General features: G+C 45.0%; 2 protein-coding genes across 2 annotated transcripts; both read left to right on the top strand.

Annotated features, from left to right (window-relative positions):
• Positions 1 to 89: 89 nt before the first annotated feature.
• LOC133925776 (36.4 kDa proline-rich protein-like) lies at positions 90 to 1,123 on the top strand. The gene has a single exon (XM_062371527.1). The coding sequence runs from the start codon at positions 141 to 143 to the stop codon at positions 882 to 884; it is 744 nt and encodes a 247-aa protein (XP_062227511.1). The 5' UTR covers positions 90 to 140; the 3' UTR covers positions 885 to 1,123.
• Positions 1,124 to 11,813: 10,690 nt separating this feature from the next.
• LOC133926322 (ribonucleoside-diphosphate reductase large subunit-like) lies at positions 11,814 to 16,722 on the top strand. The gene is made up of 17 exons (XM_062372206.1): positions 11,814 to 12,322; positions 12,432 to 12,493; positions 12,597 to 12,684; positions 12,890 to 13,153; positions 13,235 to 13,475; positions 13,547 to 13,623; positions 14,035 to 14,205; positions 14,284 to 14,376; positions 14,501 to 14,650; positions 14,731 to 14,817; positions 14,900 to 15,064; positions 15,145 to 15,264; positions 15,420 to 15,622; positions 15,701 to 15,850; positions 15,941 to 16,088; positions 16,183 to 16,275; positions 16,376 to 16,722. The coding sequence occupies exons 1-17, from the start codon at positions 12,095 to 12,097 to the stop codon at positions 16,478 to 16,480; spliced, it is 2,445 nt and encodes an 814-aa protein (XP_062228190.1). The 5' UTR covers positions 11,814 to 12,094; the 3' UTR covers positions 16,481 to 16,722.
• The last annotated feature ends 5,370 nt before the right edge of the window (positions 16,723 to 22,092 follow it).

The following is a 22,092-nucleotide window of genomic DNA, read 5'->3' as shown; positions in this document are numbered from 1 at the left end:
TGCCATTGTGTGCCAGAGCTTGGTCGCTGTGCTGCACTCACTCGACCGCTCGTGAGGTCCCTCTAGCTATAAAAGGAGGCGTGTATGCGTGTACGAGTACAATCGTTCACGGCCATCGCTTGAGCCGAGCGCGCGGCGGCATGGCCACCTTCGCGTCCGTTCGCGTTCTCCTTGTCCTCGCCGCCGTCGTGCTCCCCAGCTCGTTGGCATGGAACTGCCCGCCGCCGGCGCCCGGCGGCCACGGCCGCCCGTGGTACCCGCCTCCCGGCAGGGGCTCCCCAGATAGGCCGTCCCCCGGGGCCGGCCACAGCCCGCCCCACCACGGCAAGCCGCCCAAGCACCACCACAATCCCCCGTCCAAGTGCCCGCCATGCAATCCGCCGTACGCGCCACCGTACGTTCCCCCGACGCCACGGCCACCGCCGTACGTGCCACCAACTCCTCCCTACGTCCCGCCATACGTGCCTCCGACTCCGCCTTACGTGCCACCGACGCCGCCCTACGTGCCACCGACGCCGCCCTACGTGCCGCCGACTCCTCCGTACGTACCACCGACACCGCCCCCGACGCCGCCGACGGGGAGGACGTGCCCGATCGACGCGCTGAAGCTGAACGCGTGCGTGGACGTGCTGGGCGGACTGATCCACCTGGTGATCGGGCGGGAGGCGAAATCCAAGTGCTGCCCGCTGGTGCAGGGGATCGCGGACCTGGACGCGGCGCTCTGCCTCTGCACCACCATCCGCGCGCGCCTGCTCGGCATCAACATCTACCTCCCCGTCGCGCTCGAGCTGCTCATCACCTGCGGCAAGCACCCTCCGCCAGGCTTCCAGTGTCCGCCGCTCTACGCCTCTACGACTGAGATCGATCACCAGCTACGAGCTTAGCTATGCGCCATGCGTGGCGCTTTGTACTGGCATGGTCGCGTTCAAGCTAGCAGCGTCTCTAGATTTGAGTCTTGATTTCCTTTGGTGCTCTTGCGTAATAATGTACTTTGATTTCAGATCGAAAACTTTTCGATCTTCTAAGTGTAGCTTAATGATCAGTCGATGTGTGCAACTGCTGGCCCTTTTGGTCTTTGAGGTGACAAGTATTTGGTTCATTTCCAATGGCATGCCTTACAAGATATCTTGTTCTTAGCTTCTTATTAATAAAATTACAACAACGGAGGCTTCCCCACTGTAACCCTTAAAAAAAATATTTGGTCCATTTCCATAGCTTTCGTTATGCTTGCTTCATGCTTCTGTTACTAACTTCACCACACTTGCATCAGTCGATTTAATTGGCACAACTGCACAATAAATGTGTGACTGGCCTGTCTGCATATCTGAGCAAGTGTGTGTTCAGAATATTAGTCCGCTGGAACCCATCATAGAGGTAAAACAAATCCAACGTATACCTCAATGGGGAGAAAAACAACCGTAACATCATGATCTGGTAAAAAACACAGTAGGAATTTAAAACAAAAAAAAAATACTACAGGGAAAAAGCAGTCATCACCTGAGTTTTTTATTTTTATTTTTTAAATAACAAATTTGCAGATATATGTGGCCATTTTGAAAAATTACAAAACTAGGCTCATGATGCCGGTTGGAAAGGTGACAAGAGCTCGTTGCTTATCACCCTTCCAACGGGTGGCAGGTTGACGTTGCCTGCCAACATGGACATGCCGTACAACCTGTCACTCGTTTGAAGGGCGATAGGTCATGCCGCCTATTGAATCTGCGACAATTTGCTTTTTTTTTAAAAAATGAAATAAGGATTGATTTAAGGGTTAGTTTTCAGAATTGTTATGGATTATTCGAACGCCGCCAATTTGTTTCGCAAAGTTAAACATCTATGATGAATACAAAGTTTCGTGGTACATGGTTGTAAATTTACAGTGCAAGTGATAAAACATGATTTCTACTGCATGGACCGGAGATTTTCCTCCTCTTCTCACATGTTGCTTCATGCTCCTCGCCTTCTTGGCGACGTAGGAGAATTTGGCGCCTTCGAAGAAGTTCCTTATGCCTCTAAAATTCGGCCTCCTACCTCCTTAAAATGTCTTTCCAGAGACGGCGTTACTTGCTTTGCCTTTGAAGGTCTTCAACCTACCGCTTGAGCTCCTGTTATCACCGCTGATGTTCTTCTTGCCACGCATGACGTGACACCTGCCTCTGTTGTGTTTCCTCTATCATGATCTTGTACTCCCTTTTCATTGCGACCTATCTGATCCACCCCTCATTAAACGACGGCCTAACCACGTCAATCTATTTCTTGAAGCGGCAATGTTGTTTAACAAGTAAAGGTTGCATTATGAGTGTAGTTTGCAATATGGATTAGGCAGGTGTGGAACAATGAGAAAGATGACCATACCTTTAAATTAGGGTCAAGTTCGGGACACATGAAGAACCTCCTACCAAAGGCATGTTTTATCACTTGCCCTGATTATGGATATGGGTCCATAGTTCTGGTTATCCATAATCTGAGCATACATGACATTAGTAACAAAAGAAGATGAAAGGTTCCAGTGCTGCTTCTCCATCGTCCAGCTGATAAGTGTGGTCCTCCACTATGGACACCTCCTAATATTCAACCTATTCTCCTTTGAAGGCGTGCACTCCTCATGGACAACCCTCATTCAGTAATTGTAACATCTTGAGTTTTAGCATATTAATTTATAGTAAATTTCACTCCAAATTTAAATTTTGTGTGATTAATTAAGCTAACTGAAATTGAGGAAATATACAATCGAATGCAATTAAATGTGTGTGTACATTCAAATGTATTACTTGTCTAAGTATTCCAAAATGCACTAACTTAATTTCTAAACTTCTCTATGCATTGAATTGTTCACACGCTTCGATTTATTGTTCGTATGGTTCTTTGTGTGAAAGTTTGAATTTGAATATCTCTCAAATTTGAATCTATTCTTAGTTTCACTTCAGCTCAAATCAAATTAAATTCAAATTCTTTGAATTCAAATCCTCTCTCAAATCACGAGGTCTAATTCCTTATCACAATTCAAATACACTTATTTGAATTGATGTTAAGTCCAAAGTCAAACCCAAACCCTTTTTCCGTTTTCTTTTCTTCCTCGGGCTCAACCCCCCTCCACTCCCTTTTGAGCGGCCCAGCCAACTGGCCAACCGGCCTGGTTCCGTTTTCCCCCTTCACTTCGCCGCTCAGCCCAGCTCTCCCCACGCGCGCCAGCCTGCGCGCGATCGCTCGTGCCCACGCGCAAGCCCAACCGTCCACGTGTCAGCCATCAGGCATGCACCTTCTCTGTCGGAGTGCCCACACATGAGCCATCGCGTTATTCGCCACCGCGACACACCGCGTTGTCCACCACCGCGATGTTCACTGCCTTCCCGCATTCAATGTGCCAGTAAGTTGCCCCGCACTCTCGCTCTCTCTCCCCTCTCTGCTCTCTCACGCGCACCACCCATGCCGTCTGACGTTGCTTGACTTTGGCGCCTGTCGCACGTGCATGGCCTGCGCAGAGCCACCATCCCCAGTGAAATATCGCTGTCATCGTACTGCTCACCAAGGATAGCACAACGCGTCATACTACCTTTCTGCTCATCTCCCTCCCTCTATAAATAGAGCAGCCCGGTCTCCCCTTCTCTATTTCCCCGCCTCGCCACCACCACAGCACCATGTCATCGCCATTACTCGTCATTGTAGCTCTGCCATCGCCACTTCTCCCCTCGCAAGCAGCCAAGGAGTACCAGGAGGTTGCCGCCATCCCTATGCTGCCCTCCATCGCTCAGGAGCTTGACGGGAGCCCGCCTGAGCCAGAGACCGAGCAGCACCGTCACCGCCGGCCTGTCCATCACCGTTCTCGAGCTCGATGAGCATCCTCGTCCCCTCGCGCAACATCTTAGCTAGCTTGTCGTCATCCCCGTGCCTTCACATTGCCTGGCCGCATGTAGCCATGTGTTCTTCTTCCACCGATGTGCCATGGTCCTCGCCAACGTTTGTAAATCCCCTCTGTGTGTGGTTCGGCCGTCATGCTGTGTAGCCTAGGAGTGCTAGGCTCCTTTTTCTTGCAGGTAGACCACATATAGAGTAGGAGAGGTGCTGCCCAATTTCTTTTCTTCGCCACTGTCGGAGGGTGAACTCCTATCGCAGGGATCCGGAGGGACCCATTTTTTAGATTCGGCCGGGGGGATGATTTTGAATATGTTTGCGGGAGAAATAAATGGGTGTAAATGCGATGACATGTGGGATGGAATGATTGAATGCAGAATGCAGTAAATGCACTAGAGAGATTTTTAGATAGGTTCGGGCCGCACTGAGCGTAATACCCTGCTCCTGTGTGGATGCTATAAATGCCCTGAGAATGTCCCTCAGGGAAGTTGTTGGTTACAAGAATGTTTGTCTATCCTAGAGCTTCGGGCTCCTTGTTCTTCGGTGGTCTCAGCTTTTGTGCTTATACTGAGTGTTCTTCTGTCTCCGCTCAGGACTCTTCCACCTCTGAGAATGTGGATTCGAGTCTGTCTTTGTCCGTGCCCACCGGCTCTCTTAAATACTCACCGGCGGTAGCGTGCCCCGAAAGGGAGGGCACGAGTTCCAAGGCTCTATAAATGGAAAAGCAGCCATCATGGGCTGCTGCGCGAAGTGACGGGGGGTTGAAAACGCGCCCCCCGCCCGGTCTCGGTCGTCATGATGGCGTTGGCAACGGGCGCCGCGGAGCGGGCCCACCGGGCAGCCACAGAGCAACCCGGTGTGCCCGCCTGGTCTTGTTCGCCTGACACAGCAGGGTGGCAGGGGAGGCACCTTGGGCCTCGCGATGCTATCCTGAGGCGCGCCGGATGACGCGGGATGGGACCCGTGCATTAAATGTCCCCACGCCTCTCTGCCAAACCGTGGCAGGGACTGACACCGAGCGTGGCAGGAGCAGTTGGAAGTGACAGGTCATGCGCCCTCTTAAATGTGGCACTGGGCCTTTCACTGGTTGACATCTCACCGTTGGACCCCTGTAGGGGCCACCGGCAAAGGACTTCTTGGGCCGTCGAGGAACCGAGTGCTCAGGGGTTACTGTTCACATCCCCGAGCACTCTCTCCCAGAAATGCCCTTTCTTGGTACTCGGGAAACCGAGTGCTCGGGGCCACTGTTCACGGCCCCGAGTACTCTCTCCCGGAACTCCCTTCCTTGGGTCCTCGAGATACTCGGGTGCTCGAGGGCCACTGTTCACAGCCCCGAGCACACCCTTCCCGGTACTCAGCTTTTCTGGTGGTCGGGGGACTTGGGTGCTCGGGGGCCACTGTTCATGACCCCGAGCACTCTCTTCCCGGCACTTGGTCTTCGCAGATCATCGGGGAACTCGGGTACTCGGGGACCACTGTTCATGGCCCCGAGCGCCCTCTCCCGGGACTTAGCCTTCCCGCGCTTCGGGGAGATCATCCCCGCGAGAGGTCACCACGTGCCAACCTGCTGGTCTGGCCTCGGGACTCGGGGACCTCTGGTTCCTGTGTCACCGATAGCCATCATCTACTCTAGTCGTTGTTTGACACCACTCTGAGCGCCACTTGCTGTCAATGAGCTTCCAGACCAGTTCCCTATAGCGCGTAGGCAGCTGGTTTTAGTATCTCATCATGGGGCCTTGGCAGAACGCGATTCTAGTGAGGCTTCGGTGTTGCTCCGCCACGATTTCTTACTACCAACCAGATTCCCTTCGCCTCTCTGCTTCGCCTGCGCACACATGCGCGCATGGCTGTGCCACAGCCCACGCGTCATGCAGGCCTGGTCAAGTGGGCCATCGCTCGGACCAGGCGCCACCGACCTACTAAGCCAGCTAACTGCTTTTGGTCATGCTCCAGTGGGGCAGCCCAGCTTCCACAGCCTTCAACACCACGTGGCTTGACCCGAGTGGGCCGACTCCTATGCAACCCAACACTATCAGCCTGACCCAAGTCCAGGCCCAAATCAAGCTCATCTCGGCCCAACCCGACACTGTTCAGTAGGCCCCACCCGTGTTCCCCACATGTGAATAGTGCAATTTCAAATTTCATTGATTTAATTTTTTTATTAAATCTTTCGAGAATCATAACTTCTCCGTTCTGGCTCCAATTTCGATGATTCTTTCACCAAAATTTATCTACATTAGAGATCTACCTATCTATCACAATATGGTATCCATTAGGGATCATTTGAATTTCCATTTAGTGTTATTTGTTCCTTCTCTGGTATAGTTCGTTATTGATCGTAGTCGTAATTACAGAACCAAGAGAATTCTGTGAGTACTGCACAGGAAGCGTTAGGAGCCCAGAGGATTCTGATTATGACCAAGGCTTAGAGGAGAGCTTCAGAGAAGGAAAGTCCTATCTCTTTGATCATATTAAACCTATGTTTTCAAATAATTTACAAGATCAACTAAAACTGAACTTATTATCGCATCTGTTATGTATTTCATTTTCTTTCAAACTGCTTGTAGTAATTAATCCTATCAACACTTGTCATGCCTTGAATGTCAGCATCCAGAACACATATCAACATAGGATTCCTGTCGTTATCTATATTAACGTTGGATGACGCCTTGATATCTAGCATGCGTAGGATTGAATACGTTTCCTCGGAGACGTCACCTTGAAATGCATCTCTTCGGAGATATCGATTCACTGTTTATCAAATTAACCCATATACCATGGATCCTTGATGGTAGTGAATTCCGTGATGATTGTGAAATCCTTGATGTTCAGCTTAACTTCAATTTGAATGTCTCTCAAATTCAAATCTATTCTTAGGTTTCGTTCAGCTTAACTCCAATTTGAATTCAAATCTTTTTGATTCAACTCATCTTCCTAATCTCAGAGCTTTACTCCCAAATCCAAATTCAAATTCCTCATTTGAATTTATCCCAAAAGCATTTTTCCTTTTCTCTATTTTACCTCGGGCCTAATATCTTTCTCTTCTTGGGTCAACTTCCCTTCTTCCCTCTTGGCGCAACCCATCCAGCCAGCCCAACCGGCCCGGCTCCCTTCCCCTTTCCTTCTCCCATGCCTGAGCCGCAGCTGCACTGCCAACCCAGCTTCTGTGCGCGTCGCCTTCTAGTGCATGTGCCCACATGAGCTCGGTTGTCCATGTGTCGCCCATCCGCTTGCCACTCGTGTAGTCTCCCTCCTCCAGCGCATCACCGCGTCATGCTGTCCGTGCACCGCCATCGTGACTGCTGCTCTCCCCTGGGAAATATCACGGCCGGCGCATTGAATACATTGTGAAGCCCTCCGCTCTATCGGTCTCTCTTCTCTCCCTTCTCTCATAGCACGCTGCCCATGTGTGTGCAGCCGTGCGACATTCGTGCTCGCACACGTGCATGGACGACGTAGTGTGGCCATGCCTCGGGGATCAAGGTGGGCACCCCACGCCATCTCACCGTCATGCTGCTCGCTGATGACCGCACGATGTCACGAGCCCAACATCGCCTCAAGCTGACCCGTAAGGCTACAACAGGTGTAGCCCCGGCCTCTCTCCTCCCCTTTTTTCTATTTCACCGCTGTCGTGCCGTTGCTCTCCGCCACAATCCCGAAGAGGGGAGGTACTGCCCAATTTCTACACTGTCGCTTAGACCTGCTCCGACCGCCACCTGGCGCTGCTCCGGCCACGGTTCGCCATCGATAAGCCCCATCAGATGGGTTAGCCGTCATGTGTAGAGGCCCGACGACTATTTGCCTTCGAGGACCCTCGGCGGGAGCGTGATTCCGGCATGCTTGCCGGTGCGGCTCCCCGCGATTTGTTGTCGCCGATCAATCCCTTTCACCACTCCGCTCACCCCCGCACGCGTGGAACGACTGCAGGCCATTGGCTCAACCTAGCCGAGTGGGCTATGGCTCTGTCCACGCACCGCTGGCCTGCCAGACCAACCCAGCTGCCATGGGCCTCGTGGCAATGGGCCGACCACTATGTAGTCTAAGCCTAGCCCAGTCCAAGCCCATTTCAGCCAACCCATGGTACTATGCAGTGGGTCCCACCTATTACTGTGGGCCTGTGCTACTGTTTAGTAGGCTCCAGTCGTGGGTCTCACCTATAAATAGTATTATTTCATATTTTTTTGGTTTAATTTTAGATTAAATCTTTTGGAAGTCATAACTTTTACATTCTGGCTCGAATTTCAGCGATTCTTTTACTGGAATTCATATAAATTCAAGATCTACCTATCTATCCCATTGTGGTATCCATCAACACTCTTTTGGCTTTCTATTTTATGTTATTTTTTATTCTCTAGTATAGTTCATTATTGATCATAATCGCGTTTGCAGAACGAACGGAGTTTTGTGAGTGCTGCGCAGGAAGCGTCAGGAGCGAGGAAGATCTATATTTCGATCAAGGTTTAGAAGATAACATAGGAGAAGGCAAGTCCTATCTCCTTGATCATATTGAATCTATGATTTGAAATAATCTACATGATCAACTAAAACTGGACCTATTATTGCATATGCTATGTATTGCGTTTTTCCAAACTGCTTGTAGTAGTTAATCCTATCAAACAATTGCCATGCCTAAAATATTATCGTCCAGAATACATATAGCTCTAAAAATTATCTGTTGTTATCTATATTAACGTCGAACGACGTCTCGATATCTAGCATGCTTAGGATTGAATACGTCTCCTCAGAGACGTCGCCTTGAAATGCATCTCTCCGGAGATATCAATTCACTATTTATCAAATTAACACATATACCATGGATCCTTGATGGTTGTGAATTTTGTGATGGTTGCGAAATCCTTGATGTCGTTTGGGATGTGGTGAGAGATGTGTAAAAATGGGTGAAGACTATTTTGGCAGGGGCAGATAGAGTGGTCTTCCGGTCAAGGATGCTCTTCGGGACTTGAGTTACCTTTGTGGTATTCATTGCTGGAAGATACCTACACTGATTGTTTAAGCACCGAATCTTGTCCCGCCATGCTGAGCCACCCCCTTGCAACCATGCGTACTGTATGGGCAGGACTTGACTTTTCTTTCACCAGACTAAGTTGGGCATCATACTAGGAGGTTGAGAGCCACGAGCAGTCAAGTGACTATCTGACTCTCAATTTGAATGTGCAGAGACCGGCAAGTGCTTAAAAATGGAAGCTGACATTCAGTACAAGACCTCTAGTACTTGGGGGTAAACCTCTTAGAAAAGTCTGGTATAAAAGGTGATTGAAGTGTCTCGGTATGATTCGCTTCTCCGCTCGCAACAGATGGAGGCTGAGCATATCATGTGGGTATAGTGTACAACCTCTATATAGTGTAAACCTATTCGAATAGCCGTGTCCACGGTCATGGACATGCAAATACATGGTCACGATTGATTAGACACTAGGTGTGTGTCTTGATGAGTGAGTGTGTGGACTAGATATCCATGTGATGAGGTTGCGGGCTCAATCTGCTAGGATCTGTGTGGTACTAGAAGTACACTAAATATGATGATAGAGACTACGGAGTGAGGTGTAGCCCCTCCTTGCATCGAAAACCCCTAGATATGACTTGTTTTCTGGTTTTGAACTACTTCAAACTATTTTAAAGCTATTAGTAGAGAATACAACTGAATGATTGTATAAACCTGATTTACGCTTAAAATTAACCATAAAGTTTTATCTTGAAATATCCTTTATGCATCTATCAACCATTTGAAGTAGTATAAGGTTTACTGAGTAACTTCTGTACTCACTCTTGCTACCATTCAGATGAGAAAGTCACTGTCGACTACGTCGAGGATGGAGGCACGGATGAAGAGTAGAGTTAGAAGTCACGTTCGCACCCTAACTGCTTATCTTGGGCAGTTCTTTTTGTTGTGCTTTTGTTGGCTGTTAGATCAAGTTTATAATATATCGTATGGTTTGCAAACCTTTTTGTACTCTAAACCTTAATACCTTATGTATGAAGTTTGACTGTGATGCCATGATCGCTATACTATACGTATCAGTTACTTGATCCAGAGACTGATACAGGAGGTATAGGAGATCCTGAGTTTAGAGTCTTACAGACGATTGCCCAATACTCGGTGCTTCCACCTCGTTTACCACCACCTTGTTAGCATCCTCCATAGCACCTCCACCATGTAACTTCCTAACTCTCTCTCGATACTTGAATTGCACAAGTAACATTAATGGCAACCTCTCTCCATTGCTCCCTCTAGATACCTCCTCCAAACCGATGTATCAGTAAGATGGAACACATCCCAGTAAACACATTTAGTTTCGCAGTCAACTGCAACGCTAATGATCATCTCTTATTGCCCAGTATCTATTCTAAAACTCCACATTAACCAGCCATGCACTCTAACAAAAGTCTTCTCTATTGGTCTAGATATTCACTTCTCCACTGAGTAAACCTGACATATCTACCCCTTACGGACTATAAGCAATACCTCTTTTTCCATAAAAAAATCTTGAACGGTCACTTATCTAACATACTTGCCCACAAACTACACTATTATTTTGACTAAAGATAAGTATATGTGCTAGATTAAAAAAATATAACATATTATATCAATATGCTAGGGTTCCTTAAAAAATACTAGATTTTATACCTAACCTATATGAAAATTATATTAATATGCTAGGTTCCTAAAAAATACTAGATCTAATACTTAACCTATATGAAAAACTAGATTTAATGGCTAACCTAACTAGTTTGTAAACAAATAACTAAGTTAAGACTCTTTATCTTCACCATAAATGGATTATGGCAGGGCTTCGATGCTCTCCTCTCCTCTCCTGTTCTGCTGCCGGTAAACCACTCAAATAAGTACTATGCTCGGTGGGAGGGCTAGCATGCCCTTCTAATGGACGACATGTGGCCCATCGCCATTTCAACAGGTGGTCGAAGCCTAGTATTTCAAATTTTCAAAACAGCAGCAGATATTTGCAAATTTTAAATTTTAAAAATAAAAAATTCTCGTCACTTTTTTTTTTAGAGGTTAGGACCAAAGAGTTGTGCTTCGTAGTTCTTTTACGCCTTTTAACTGGATACAGATGTAATATCTGTTCATGCACGTACACATGCCTTAACCCTCCACACATATATCAAGACCTACAACTAAATACGGCTAGAAAGTCACATCTCTAATGAGATCAACGAAACCATCAAGTCTCGAGCACATCACATTTCCATTATATCACCATGCACGAGAGGCAGCGAATTAATTTGAGGGCTTGCCCCGGTGAGACATCCGGATGCCGATCCGGATGGGTAACCTGCTAACGGCAGCGCTACCATCAGGCCATCAGCTCGTTCTCTTGCGCTTTCGTAGTTGGGTGGCCTGACAGGCCGAGAGGGTTCCTTTCTCAACAGCCCACGAGAGGTAGGCCAGGAAGGACGTTCCGCAGCCCACCCAGCCCAGCTAAGGATTCGTACGACGGCCTTAGCTTCCCTTGCACGCTTCGGTGATCCGCTGCCTTCTCCCGTACGGTTCCTCTCGAGTTTCAAATCCAGATCTCAACGGTCAGCACACGACCTAAAAAAAAAAGGTCAGCCTACCCGACGCATCTCAGCTCGTGACGTCAGCACGGCGTCTCCTTCTAATGGAAGGAACTGACAGGGCAATCCAGACCGACGAATCATGCGGCTCCCGAAATTCCACGCCGCCGTCTCAAAATCAGCGGCCGTCCGTGCGCGAAACTCGAACGCCTCCCGCGCACGCGCCGCCGTCACGGCTGACACGGGTGGGCCACAGGCCGGCCCGCCTATCCCCACGTGGCACCCCATACCCTTCGCAGCGCAGACGGCTATCTGACACGTGGGCCCATAAGGACAGGACAGACATCCGGGCCCACAGGTCGGCGTCTTGAGCTCCCGCGCGGGGGACCGCGCCTCCCACCAACCGACCCAGCCTCCCCCGCGCCACGACGCCAAAACCGCGCGGGAAACGCCTCCGCGCCCGCGCGCCAAACGCATTCCAAACCCGAAAGTTTTCCTCGAGAGCACCAGGAAAGCTCCTCCATTTTTTGCTGCTATAAATTATTGCTCGCCTCGCCGCGCAGGGAAGCCATTTAAATCTCCGCCAAACCCTACCGCCTCCCTCCCATTCCTGCCCCCGTCCAATCCACCGCTCGTTTCGGCTCGGCGGCGGCGGCGGCGTGGGCGCGCGCACCAGGTGTTCGACGGAAGTCCTCGCCGGCGGAAGATGTACGTGGTGAAGCGGGACGGGCGGCAGGAGACGGTGCACTTCGACAAGATCACGGCGCGGCTCAAGAAGCTCAGCTACGGGCTCAGCCAGGAGCACTGCGACCCCGTGCTCGTCGCGCAGAAGGTCTGCGCGGGGGTCTACAAGGGCGTCACCACCAGCCAGCTCGACGAGCTCGCCGCCGAGACCGCCGCGGCTTTGACGGCCTCCCACCCCGACTACGCCTCGGTAACGACCTCGAAATCCACCGAAATCGCGCCTTTCCTCTTGGTTTTCCCCGTTCTCCTGCCTGTCTTGTCTTGACGTGGGATTGATTGCCCTTTCTGTGGCGATGAAGCTTGCGGCGAGGATTGCGGTGTCCAACCTGCACAAGAACACCAAGAAGTCCTTCTCGGAGACGTAAGTGAATGCTGATTTTGGCTTAATTTCATTCGTTGCGGCAGGAGGAACGCTGGATTCGTGGATTGGGTTGTGAAATGCGTTGTGGTTTTTGTGGATGCAGAATTAAGGACATGTACGGGCACTTCAACAAGAGATCTGGGCTGATGGCCCCTCTGGTTGCAGAAGACATATATGTAATAATCATGAAGGTGAGATGCTGATTAGTCGTGATGCATTTCTGACAGGAAACCGGCGTAGATTGTCACTGTGCACCTGTTTCTGGCGGTTAAATTTACTGTTCCTTTTACATTTTTCCCCATAAGGTTATTTATCTGTTCCAATATGCCTGCTGTGCTCTTCGCACTCCTTGATGTCATTGTTCCTCATATGACTTCCAATGTTGTGACATTTCAGAATGCTGCTCGCTTGGACAGTGAGATTATTTACGATAGGGACTTCGATTATGACTACTTTGGGTTCAAGACATTGGAGAGGTCTTACCTCTTGAAGCTTGGCGGGAAGGTTGTCGAAAGACCACAGCACATGTTAATGAGAGTTTCAGTGGGAATACACAAGGATGACATTGAGTCTGCCATCAAAACATACCATCTGATGTCTCAGCGCTGGTTTACACATGCTTCACCGACGCTTTTCAATGCTGGCACTCCGAGGCCCCAAGTACTGTGCTTCTCTCTCGCCAAAAGATTGCAGTGTGGCTTGTGAGATTGCTTACTTACTGTTGCGTTCTCTGTGATGCAGTTAAGCAGCTGTTTCCTTATTTGCATGAAAGATGACAGCATTGAGGGAATCTATGACACCCTGAAGGAATGTGCTGTTATAAGCAAATCTGCTGGGGGAATTGGTGTCTCAGTTCACAATATTCGAGCTACTGGGGGTTATATTCGAGGAACAAATGGAACCTCCAACGGAATTGTTCCTATGTTACGTGTCTTCAATGATACTGCACGTTATGTTGATCAAGGTGGCGGCAAAAGAAAGGGTATGTTCTGTTGTCATTTTTTAGTTGAATTCCATTGTCTTCAGAAATTCTCATGAGCTTCTAAAACTTAGGTGCATTTGCTGTGTACTTGGAGCCTTGGCATGCTGATATTTTTGAGTTCCTTGACTTGCGAAAGAACCATGGGAAGGTAAAATCTCGACCACTAGTGCTTAATTACGCTTTGCATACGAAAACAGTGAGCCATCATAGTCTTGTATAGTAACTGCAACATGAAGCTGATTTTATGCATGCTTATTGCTATCTCGATTCCTGCACATAAAATTTTATTCCTTGCCTGTGCTTGGAGCCATACCTTAAAGATGTCTGTTCAAGTCTTTGTTTGGTTCAAGATAATATCTTATGGACATAGTTGCTCTAGTGTATTTGTGCATGATATCTAAGCTTCGTAATATTTTAGTCTGCTCACTGATCACGGGATATGTGCATATGCTTTGCCTGCTATCTGTCTCTGACATAGTATAATCCATTACTTCTATCTTCTGAAAGGCTAGCCTGAAAAATTCTTAAAGACTTGTTATTGTGAACGACAATTTAACAGGAGGAGCATCGTGCAAGGGATCTTTTCTTTGCACTATGGGTTCCTGATCTATTCATGCAAAGAGTTCAGAATAATGGAGAATGGTCATTGTTTTGTCCTAATGAAGCTCCAGGGTTGGCTGATTGCTGGGGCGATAAGTTTGAGAATTTGTACAAGAAATATGAGAGAGAAGTAAGCTAAAAATTGTATTTGGATATGCAGTTTATTGAAATAGGAACATGCTTTAGTAACCTAGTTCTCTTGTTTCAGGGCAAGGCAAAGAAAGTTGTACCAGCACAGACCCTATGGTTTGACATTTTGAAGGCACAGATAGAAACTGGTACACCATATATGCTTTACAAGGTACATTTGGCAACTATACAAATAGGAGTACTTGCTTCTGGACTAGTGTTTATTTTTCCAAATTTTGCCCCTGTTAATTATCAGGCTCCAAGCATTTGTTTTAATGCCTAATAATTTTCTGCAGGATACATGCAATAGGAAAAGTAACCAACAAAATCTGGGCACAATCAAATCTTCAAACTTGTGCACTGAGATAATTGAGTACACTAGCCCTACAGAAACTGCTGTCTGCAACCTTGCATCTATTGCTTTACCACGTTTTGTAAGGGAAAAGGTATATCTTGTCAGTGCTTTGGCTGAATTCTATCATGAAAGTTGTATTCCGACATGTCATATAATAAACTTCTGTTTCAGGGTGTTCCTATAGAGTCCCATCCATCTAAGCTTGTGGGCAGCATTGATTCGAAAAATAGATATTTTGATTTCGACAAGCTAGCTGAGGTTTGCTCAGATCCTATTTAATTCATATCCTTGATTCTGCCCTATGTCGATTAATGTTCTGATACATTGTTGATTTTGCCAGGTTACTTCAACTGTTACGTACAATCTCAACAAAATAATTGATATTAATTATTATCCTGTTGAGACAGCAAAGAGATCAAATATGAGGCACAGGCCAATTGGCATAGGTGTTCAAGGCTTGGCAGATACTTTCATATTACTGGGAATGCCATTCGATTCACCAGAGGTACCTTTCCCCAGCTCAGCACTGGCACCTGTTCCGTTCTGTAGTTAGCTGGTATGTAACAAATGGAATCTCTTTTGCAGGCTCAGCAGTTGAATAAAGATATTTTTGAATCTATATACTATCATGCTCTGAAAGCTTCTGCTGAACTTGCCGCTAAAGAAGGTCCTTATGAAACATATGAAGGGAGCCCTGTCAGCAAGGTTTTCTTCTACAAATTTTCCCTCTTTTAATTACTATCCTGTCTGATGTTTCACGATTTTTATCTTGGTGTAGTTTTATGTCTGATTTTACCCTCAAATTTCTATGCATTGACCTTAATAACTAATCACTTATTGTTTACCTACTTCCTTCGTAGGGCATTCTCCAACCTGACATGTGGAATGTAGTGCCATCTAACAGATGGAACTGGCCATCTCTAAGGGAGACTATTTCTAAAGCTGGGATAAGAAACTCTCTTCTTGTTGCTCCAATGCCCACTGCTTCCACTAGTCAGATTCTTGGCAACAATGAGTGCTTTGAACCCTACACGTCTAACATTTACAGTCGACGGGTTCTAAGGTCTGTAAATATACTCCTTATAGTGCTTACATTCTGATCTACAGGTGCATATGATTGATGTTTCAATTTTTCTTCCAGTGGGGAGTTTGTTGTGGTTAACAAGCATCTTCTTCATGATTTGACTGAAATGGGCATTTGGACTCCTGCTCTGAAAAACCAGATAATATATGAAGACGGTTCTGTCCAAAAGATAACAGAAATCCCAGACGATCTTAAAGCAATCTACAAGTATGTAGTTCAACCTCCTACATCGTTATTTCCTACTGGATGCTACAACTGCATATGTATTTAAAAGTTTCTATGTAATTATTGCACCAGGACTGTTTGGGAGATCAAGCAGAAAACTTTAGTTGACATGGCGGTCGATCGTGGATGCTATATTGATCAGAGCCAAAGCCTCAATGTTCACATGGAGCAACCTAACTTTGGGAAGCTAACATCGATGCACTTCCATGCTTGGTCTAAGGTATTTAGCCTTGTGCCATCAAAGCAATTGTTTATCTTTAAGCTGTTTGTACTTAACCCAGAATGGCGGTTTCTCTAATCTTGTTCGATGTCAGGGCCTGAAAACGGGGATGTACTATCTACGGACACGAGCAGCTGCTGACGCAATCAAGTTTACAGTCGATACTGCACTTCTAAAGGAGAACGGAGTATGTGTTCTGCCCCTTAATTCCATATGTATTGTTTTACGGTCTTTTCCGAAACAGCTGCTCAAACACGACTCACCATGAAAAACACTTGCATATGCAGGTGAACAATACCAATGCTGCACCGCAAGATGATATGGAAGCTAAAATGGCACAAATGGTCTGTTCTTTGAACAACCCGGAAGAGTGCCTGGCCTGTGGAAGCTAGATGCATCCTCAAAACGCACTTGTCTCTCTGTAACCAGGACAACACCATACAGCCGGCTGATGATTGGAGACTTGAAACGGAATCCGTGATGCAGGTTCAGTTAAAATTTCCATACTGGGGACGCCTTGATCTCTGAATACTTCCTCTGACATGTGTTGAACCATTGAAATACTTGGGCTGCTGCCGATGTACATATCCATATTATCGTTAATGTTATCGACGTGTGCTATTGCCTTTTGGTATGAAGCGTGCAATAATCTCTTCCTTTGCATTTGGTTTAATTTATCATCAGGTCAAACAAGGATTAATGCATCTTTTTTAGGGATGAAAGTTATATATTTTTTGGGTCATTGGATCAACTTAAAACTCAAAATTAAATTGGAGATTCACTTTCACATAATTAAGTTAAGAAAAAAAATAAACTAAGTTTCGCATAAGGAAAAAATAAACTAAATAGTGATTGAGAACTACCTATTGATATTTATTTACATCCCTGATCATTTTCCTTGTTAGAAATCAACTTATTCGCACAAGCCCTAAGATCTGGATGTAATAAGAAATGAATAAGACACTGAAAATAATCAGGCTAACGAGCTGGATAATATTTCATCCTGGATGAGTAAGCTAACAAGAGCTATCGCTCCTACTTGACAGATGTAGTTGAGTACACTTGGTTGATGAGTACAACGAATTGCCTCTGATGATGACAACTTCGAGTGAGCTAACAAGAGATTTTAAGTAAATCAAGCGCCTCTTTAGAAAAGGGGTCAGAATTCAAATCCTCAACTTAGTTTTTAAAAAAATTGTAAAGCAATCTTCCTCTTCAATAAGGGGTTTGAAATTTAGTTCAAATTTGAACTAAATTACAACAATTCCCTAAAGCGATCCCCTCATTCGAGTAGGTTGTAAATCGTGTTCGATCGGTTCCTAAACTTTGGATGGGAAACAAGAAATCAATAGCATTGAGAGGATAATAGACTGGATAATTTTTAACTATGGATGGGTAAAATTAACAAGAGTTGTTAATTGTACTCCGGAGCAAAATGGAGTAGTTGAGAGGAAGAATCGGACTCTCATTGATATGGCAAGGTTAATGCTTTCGGAATATAATGTTTCGAATAATTTTTAGGCCGAAGCTATCAACACGGCTTGCCATTTATCTAATCGATTATATTGTCACCAGCTATTGAAAAAGACTCCATATGAACTTCTTATTGGAAGGAAGCCAAATATTTTATATTTTCGAGTATTCGGATGCAAGTGCTATATTCTAAAGAAAGGTACTCGGTTATCAAAATTTCAAAGAAAATATGATGAAGGGTTCCTACTTGGTTATTCTTTTAATAGTAAAGCTTATCGTGTCTATAACCAAAATTCTGGTTTTGGTTGAAGAGACACATGATGTTGAATTTGATGAAACTAATGGCTCTCAAGAAGAGCAAGAAAATTTGGATGATGTAGGTAATGAGGGCTTGAGAAGTGCTATAAAAAATATGTCTATTGGTGACATCAAACCAAAAGAAGAAGATGAACAAGAGGATGATCCATCTATTCCTATTCAAGCTATTCCATCTTCCTCTTCAAATGGTCAAGCTCTAGATCAAAATGTAGAAGACTCAGATGATCAATTACAAAAAGCTACCGCTTCATCAATTCCATCTCAAGAGCTGGTAGTTCATCCAAGTGTTCATCACACTATTACCAAAGATCATCCTATTGATCAAATTGTTGGTGATCTTAGTAAGGGTGTTCAAACTCGTTCTCGCATTGCTTCATTTTGTGAGCATTATTTCTTTTGTTTACTCTATTGAACCTAACCATGTAGAGGAAGCTCTAAGTGATCCGGATTGGATGAATGCAATGCATGAGGAATTAAACAACTTCACTCGCAATAATGTATGGGAATTAGTGGAGAGATCAAGGGATCATAATGTTATCGGCACTAAATGGGTTTTTCGGAATAAGCAAGATGAAGATAGAATTGTTGTGAGAAACAAAGAAAGATTGGTTGCACAAGGATATACTCAAGTTAAAGGTTTGGATTTTGGAGAAACCTTTGCTCCCGTAGCTAGACTTGAGATAATTAGAATCTTATTTGCTTTTGCTTCATCTCATAATATCAAATTATATCAAATAGATGTTAAAAGTGCCTTTTTGAATGGTAAAATTAGTGAACTCGTATTTGTCGAACAACCTCCCGGTTTTGAAGATCATAAGAAACCAAATCATGTTTATAAACTCTCTAAAGCTCTCTATGGTCTTAAACAAGCTCTACGTGCGTGGTATGAGAGACTTAGAAATTTTCTTGTTTCAAATGGTTTCAATATTGGGAAAGTTGACACTACGTTGTTCACTAAGACTATTGGCAATGATATCTTTGTTTATCAAATCTATGTTGATGACATCATATTTGGATCCACTAACAAAGATTTTTGCGAGGAATTTGGAGAAATGATGTCAAGGGAATTTGAAATGTCCATGATTGGTGAATTAAGCTCTTTCTCGGACTGCAAATCAAGCAACTCAAAGCTGGGACTTTTATTAGTCAATCAAAATATTTGAAGGATTTATTGAAGAAGTTTGGTATGAAAAATGCAAAACATATCAAGACTCATATGGCAACAAATGATCATCTTGATCTTGATGAGGGAGGTAAACCAGTAGATTTAAAGCTTTATAGGTCTATGATAGGTAGTTTACTTTATCTTACAGCGTCTAGGTCTATATCATGTTTAGTGTTGCATGTGTGTAAGGTTTCAAGCATCCCCTAAGGAATATCATTTGATGGCCATTAAGCGTATTTTAAGATATTTAAAATTCTCTCCTAGTATAGGGCTTTGGTATCCTCAAGGTGCTAAGTTTGAGCTAATCGGATATTCGGATTCCGATTACGCGGGTTGCAAAGTTAATAGAAAGAGCACCTCTGGTAGTTGTCAATTCCTTGGTAGATCGCTAGTTTCATGATCTTTCAAGAAACAAAACTCTGTAGCACTCTCTACCGCTGAAGCGGAATATGTTTCTGCGGGTAGTTGTTGTGCTCAATTACTTTGGATGAGACAAACTTTGCTAGATTATGGTGTTGTTTTCAAAATAGTGCATCTTTTATGTGACAATGAGAGTGCTGTAAAAATAGCCACAAATCCGGTCCAACACTTTAGAACCAAGCATATAGATATTCGCCATCATTTTCTCAGAGATCATGTTAGCAAAGGCGATATTCTAGTGGATAGTGTTCGGACCGAAGAGCAACTAGCGGATATCTTTACCAAACCTCTAGATGAGAGTCGTTTTTGCAAATTACGAAATGAGCTTAACGTCATCGACTTCTCAAATGTTGCTTGAAACATTGGGCACATGAAGCTTAGGATCTAGCATGTTGAAGTATCTTGTTTACAATATCTCTCATGCTCTTTCTATCCTCAATTACTTCCTCTTTTTGACTTAACCTTGTTATTTAAAATTCAAGTTTATATTATTAATGAACCTGCTTATACCTTTTGACAAATGATTTTATCACACATATCATATATAAAGTTCATATACTGTATCGAATGTTGTTTTCCACTCAAATTTTCTTTTTCAGCAAAGATAAAGTGACAGCGGTCTGACCGCCAGCAAAACCTCGATCTGACCGCCAGAGGCAAAACCTCTCTGAGTTGTGACGGTCCGACCGCGAATGGTGCCGGTCTAACCGCCAGAGGAAAAACCTCTCTGAGTTGTGACGGTCCGACCGCGAGTGGTGCCAGTCTGACCGCCAGAGTAGAAAGCTCTCTGAGTTGCCACGATCTAACAGCGGAGGGCGTCGGTCTGACCGCCACGAAAGGATAAGTCTGATTGAGCCCTATCCTCTTCTATCCCCATCTCCATATTCAACATCCTCTCTCTCTCTTCACACAAAAGCCCTCACGGTGAGAAACTCAAGCACTCAAAATCCTTTGTCCCCGGTCTAACTGCAAGTTTCTCCGGTTCAACCTCGGGCTTCTCCTCCATGGCATCTCGGTATTCTTCCAAATCCCTCTCATTTTATCATGGATTTTAAGGGATTTTGGTGCCTAGGGTTGAGGATGGGGATTCATCTTTTAAGGCATGGATTTGACGAGAGCTTTGAGGAATTATATTGGTAGTATCTATTCTATGGTATTTTCATGATTTGGTTGGTTGAAATCATGTATTGCTTCAAATCTCATCGATTTCTTCCAATAAGAAGGGGGTTGTTCTTGTGCTCATGGTCAGACCGTGAGATGTGCCTCGGTCTGACCGCCAACAGAACACAAGGCCAATTATTCTGTGTTTTAGCTGTTACACTTTAATCTCCTTCATCTAATGCATTGCGACATGTTATATGTTCAGAGGAGGTGGAAGTGGCTTGGTGAAAAGGTGGAAGAAAGTGTTGTCCACTAAATAAAAAAGAAGACATGTAAGCTCGGATTTTGATAATGATGATCAGGGCTCAGACTGGATGCCTTCACAAGGCACATTCGGTGAGGAAGCATCATCCTTTGCTGGTAATTTCGGTGATGATGACTTGATTGATAATGCTAGTGATGAAGATCATGAATTCAATTTTCAAGCATACACTGGTCATAAGAAATCATAGACTGCATCATCATACACTAGGGCCAGGAATGTGTATCAGTATGATTTAGATAATGATGGAACACTACCTCAATTTCATACTATGACAAAACAAGATGCGTTCTTCGGGCACATTGTGAATAAGCCTATATTCAAATACAAATGGATTGATTGGGCATATATCCGAAATCAACCTAGCATGACTGAGTTAGCTAATATCTTTCAAGTGCTGGGTATTTATGAATTTATGAATCTCAAATGTGATTGGGATGAAGGAGTCATTAGATAATTTTATGCAACTGTTGAAATATCTCATGAACATAGAAAAATTGAATGGATGACTAGGACAAGGAAGTATGAGGCTTCTTTTATAGATTTTACCAATGCTCTTAGAATTCCTTTTAATGATGTCTTTGGATCTATAAATGTGCATGATGAAGAAACATTTGGGTGAGAATGTGTGGAGCTCTTTCTATGAACTTGTAGGGATTGTTCCTAGAGTTACTTTTGGAACTGTGACAGGTCTGAAAGTATTGCCTGCTGCTATTAACAAGATTGTACGAGCCACTTTTGCTCCTAAGAGTGGCAACAATGACGTTGTTCGGGATGTCTATTGGAACATCATTCATCATGTTATGAATAGACGTCGAATTGATATTGTCAAGTATATTTTAAAAAAAATTGATTATGTCACAGTGAGCATTATGCCAAATCTCTATTTTGCTCCATACATTATGTCTCTTGTGCTTATGAAGACAAATTTTCGATGATCATCTTGTACTTGCAAGCATTTGGGATATCAACCTTTCAAAGTGAATCCAAGTATCCTGCGCAGAGGTCTGGAAGTTCAGGGTGCAGCTCAGGGACAACACAATGATGAGCCTCAACATTATGTCCCTCCTCTAGCACAGGCACCTCCAGAGGCAGTACCTCCACAGTGGACATCACCTGTAGGATGGTTTGACCCATATATGGCTACTATTTAGTAGCAATTTGCAGGACTTCATCAGCAGTTTACAGATTTTCAGGCAAATCCT

This window comes from Phragmites australis, chromosome 8 (genome assembly GCF_958298935.1).
Source record: "Phragmites australis chromosome 8, lpPhrAust1.1, whole genome shotgun sequence".
NCBI classification, from domain to species: domain Eukaryota; kingdom Viridiplantae; phylum Streptophyta; class Magnoliopsida; order Poales; family Poaceae; genus Phragmites; species Phragmites australis.
The sequence above is the reverse complement of the archived record's forward strand: the minus strand, read 5'-3'. Positions and strand labels throughout refer to the sequence as shown.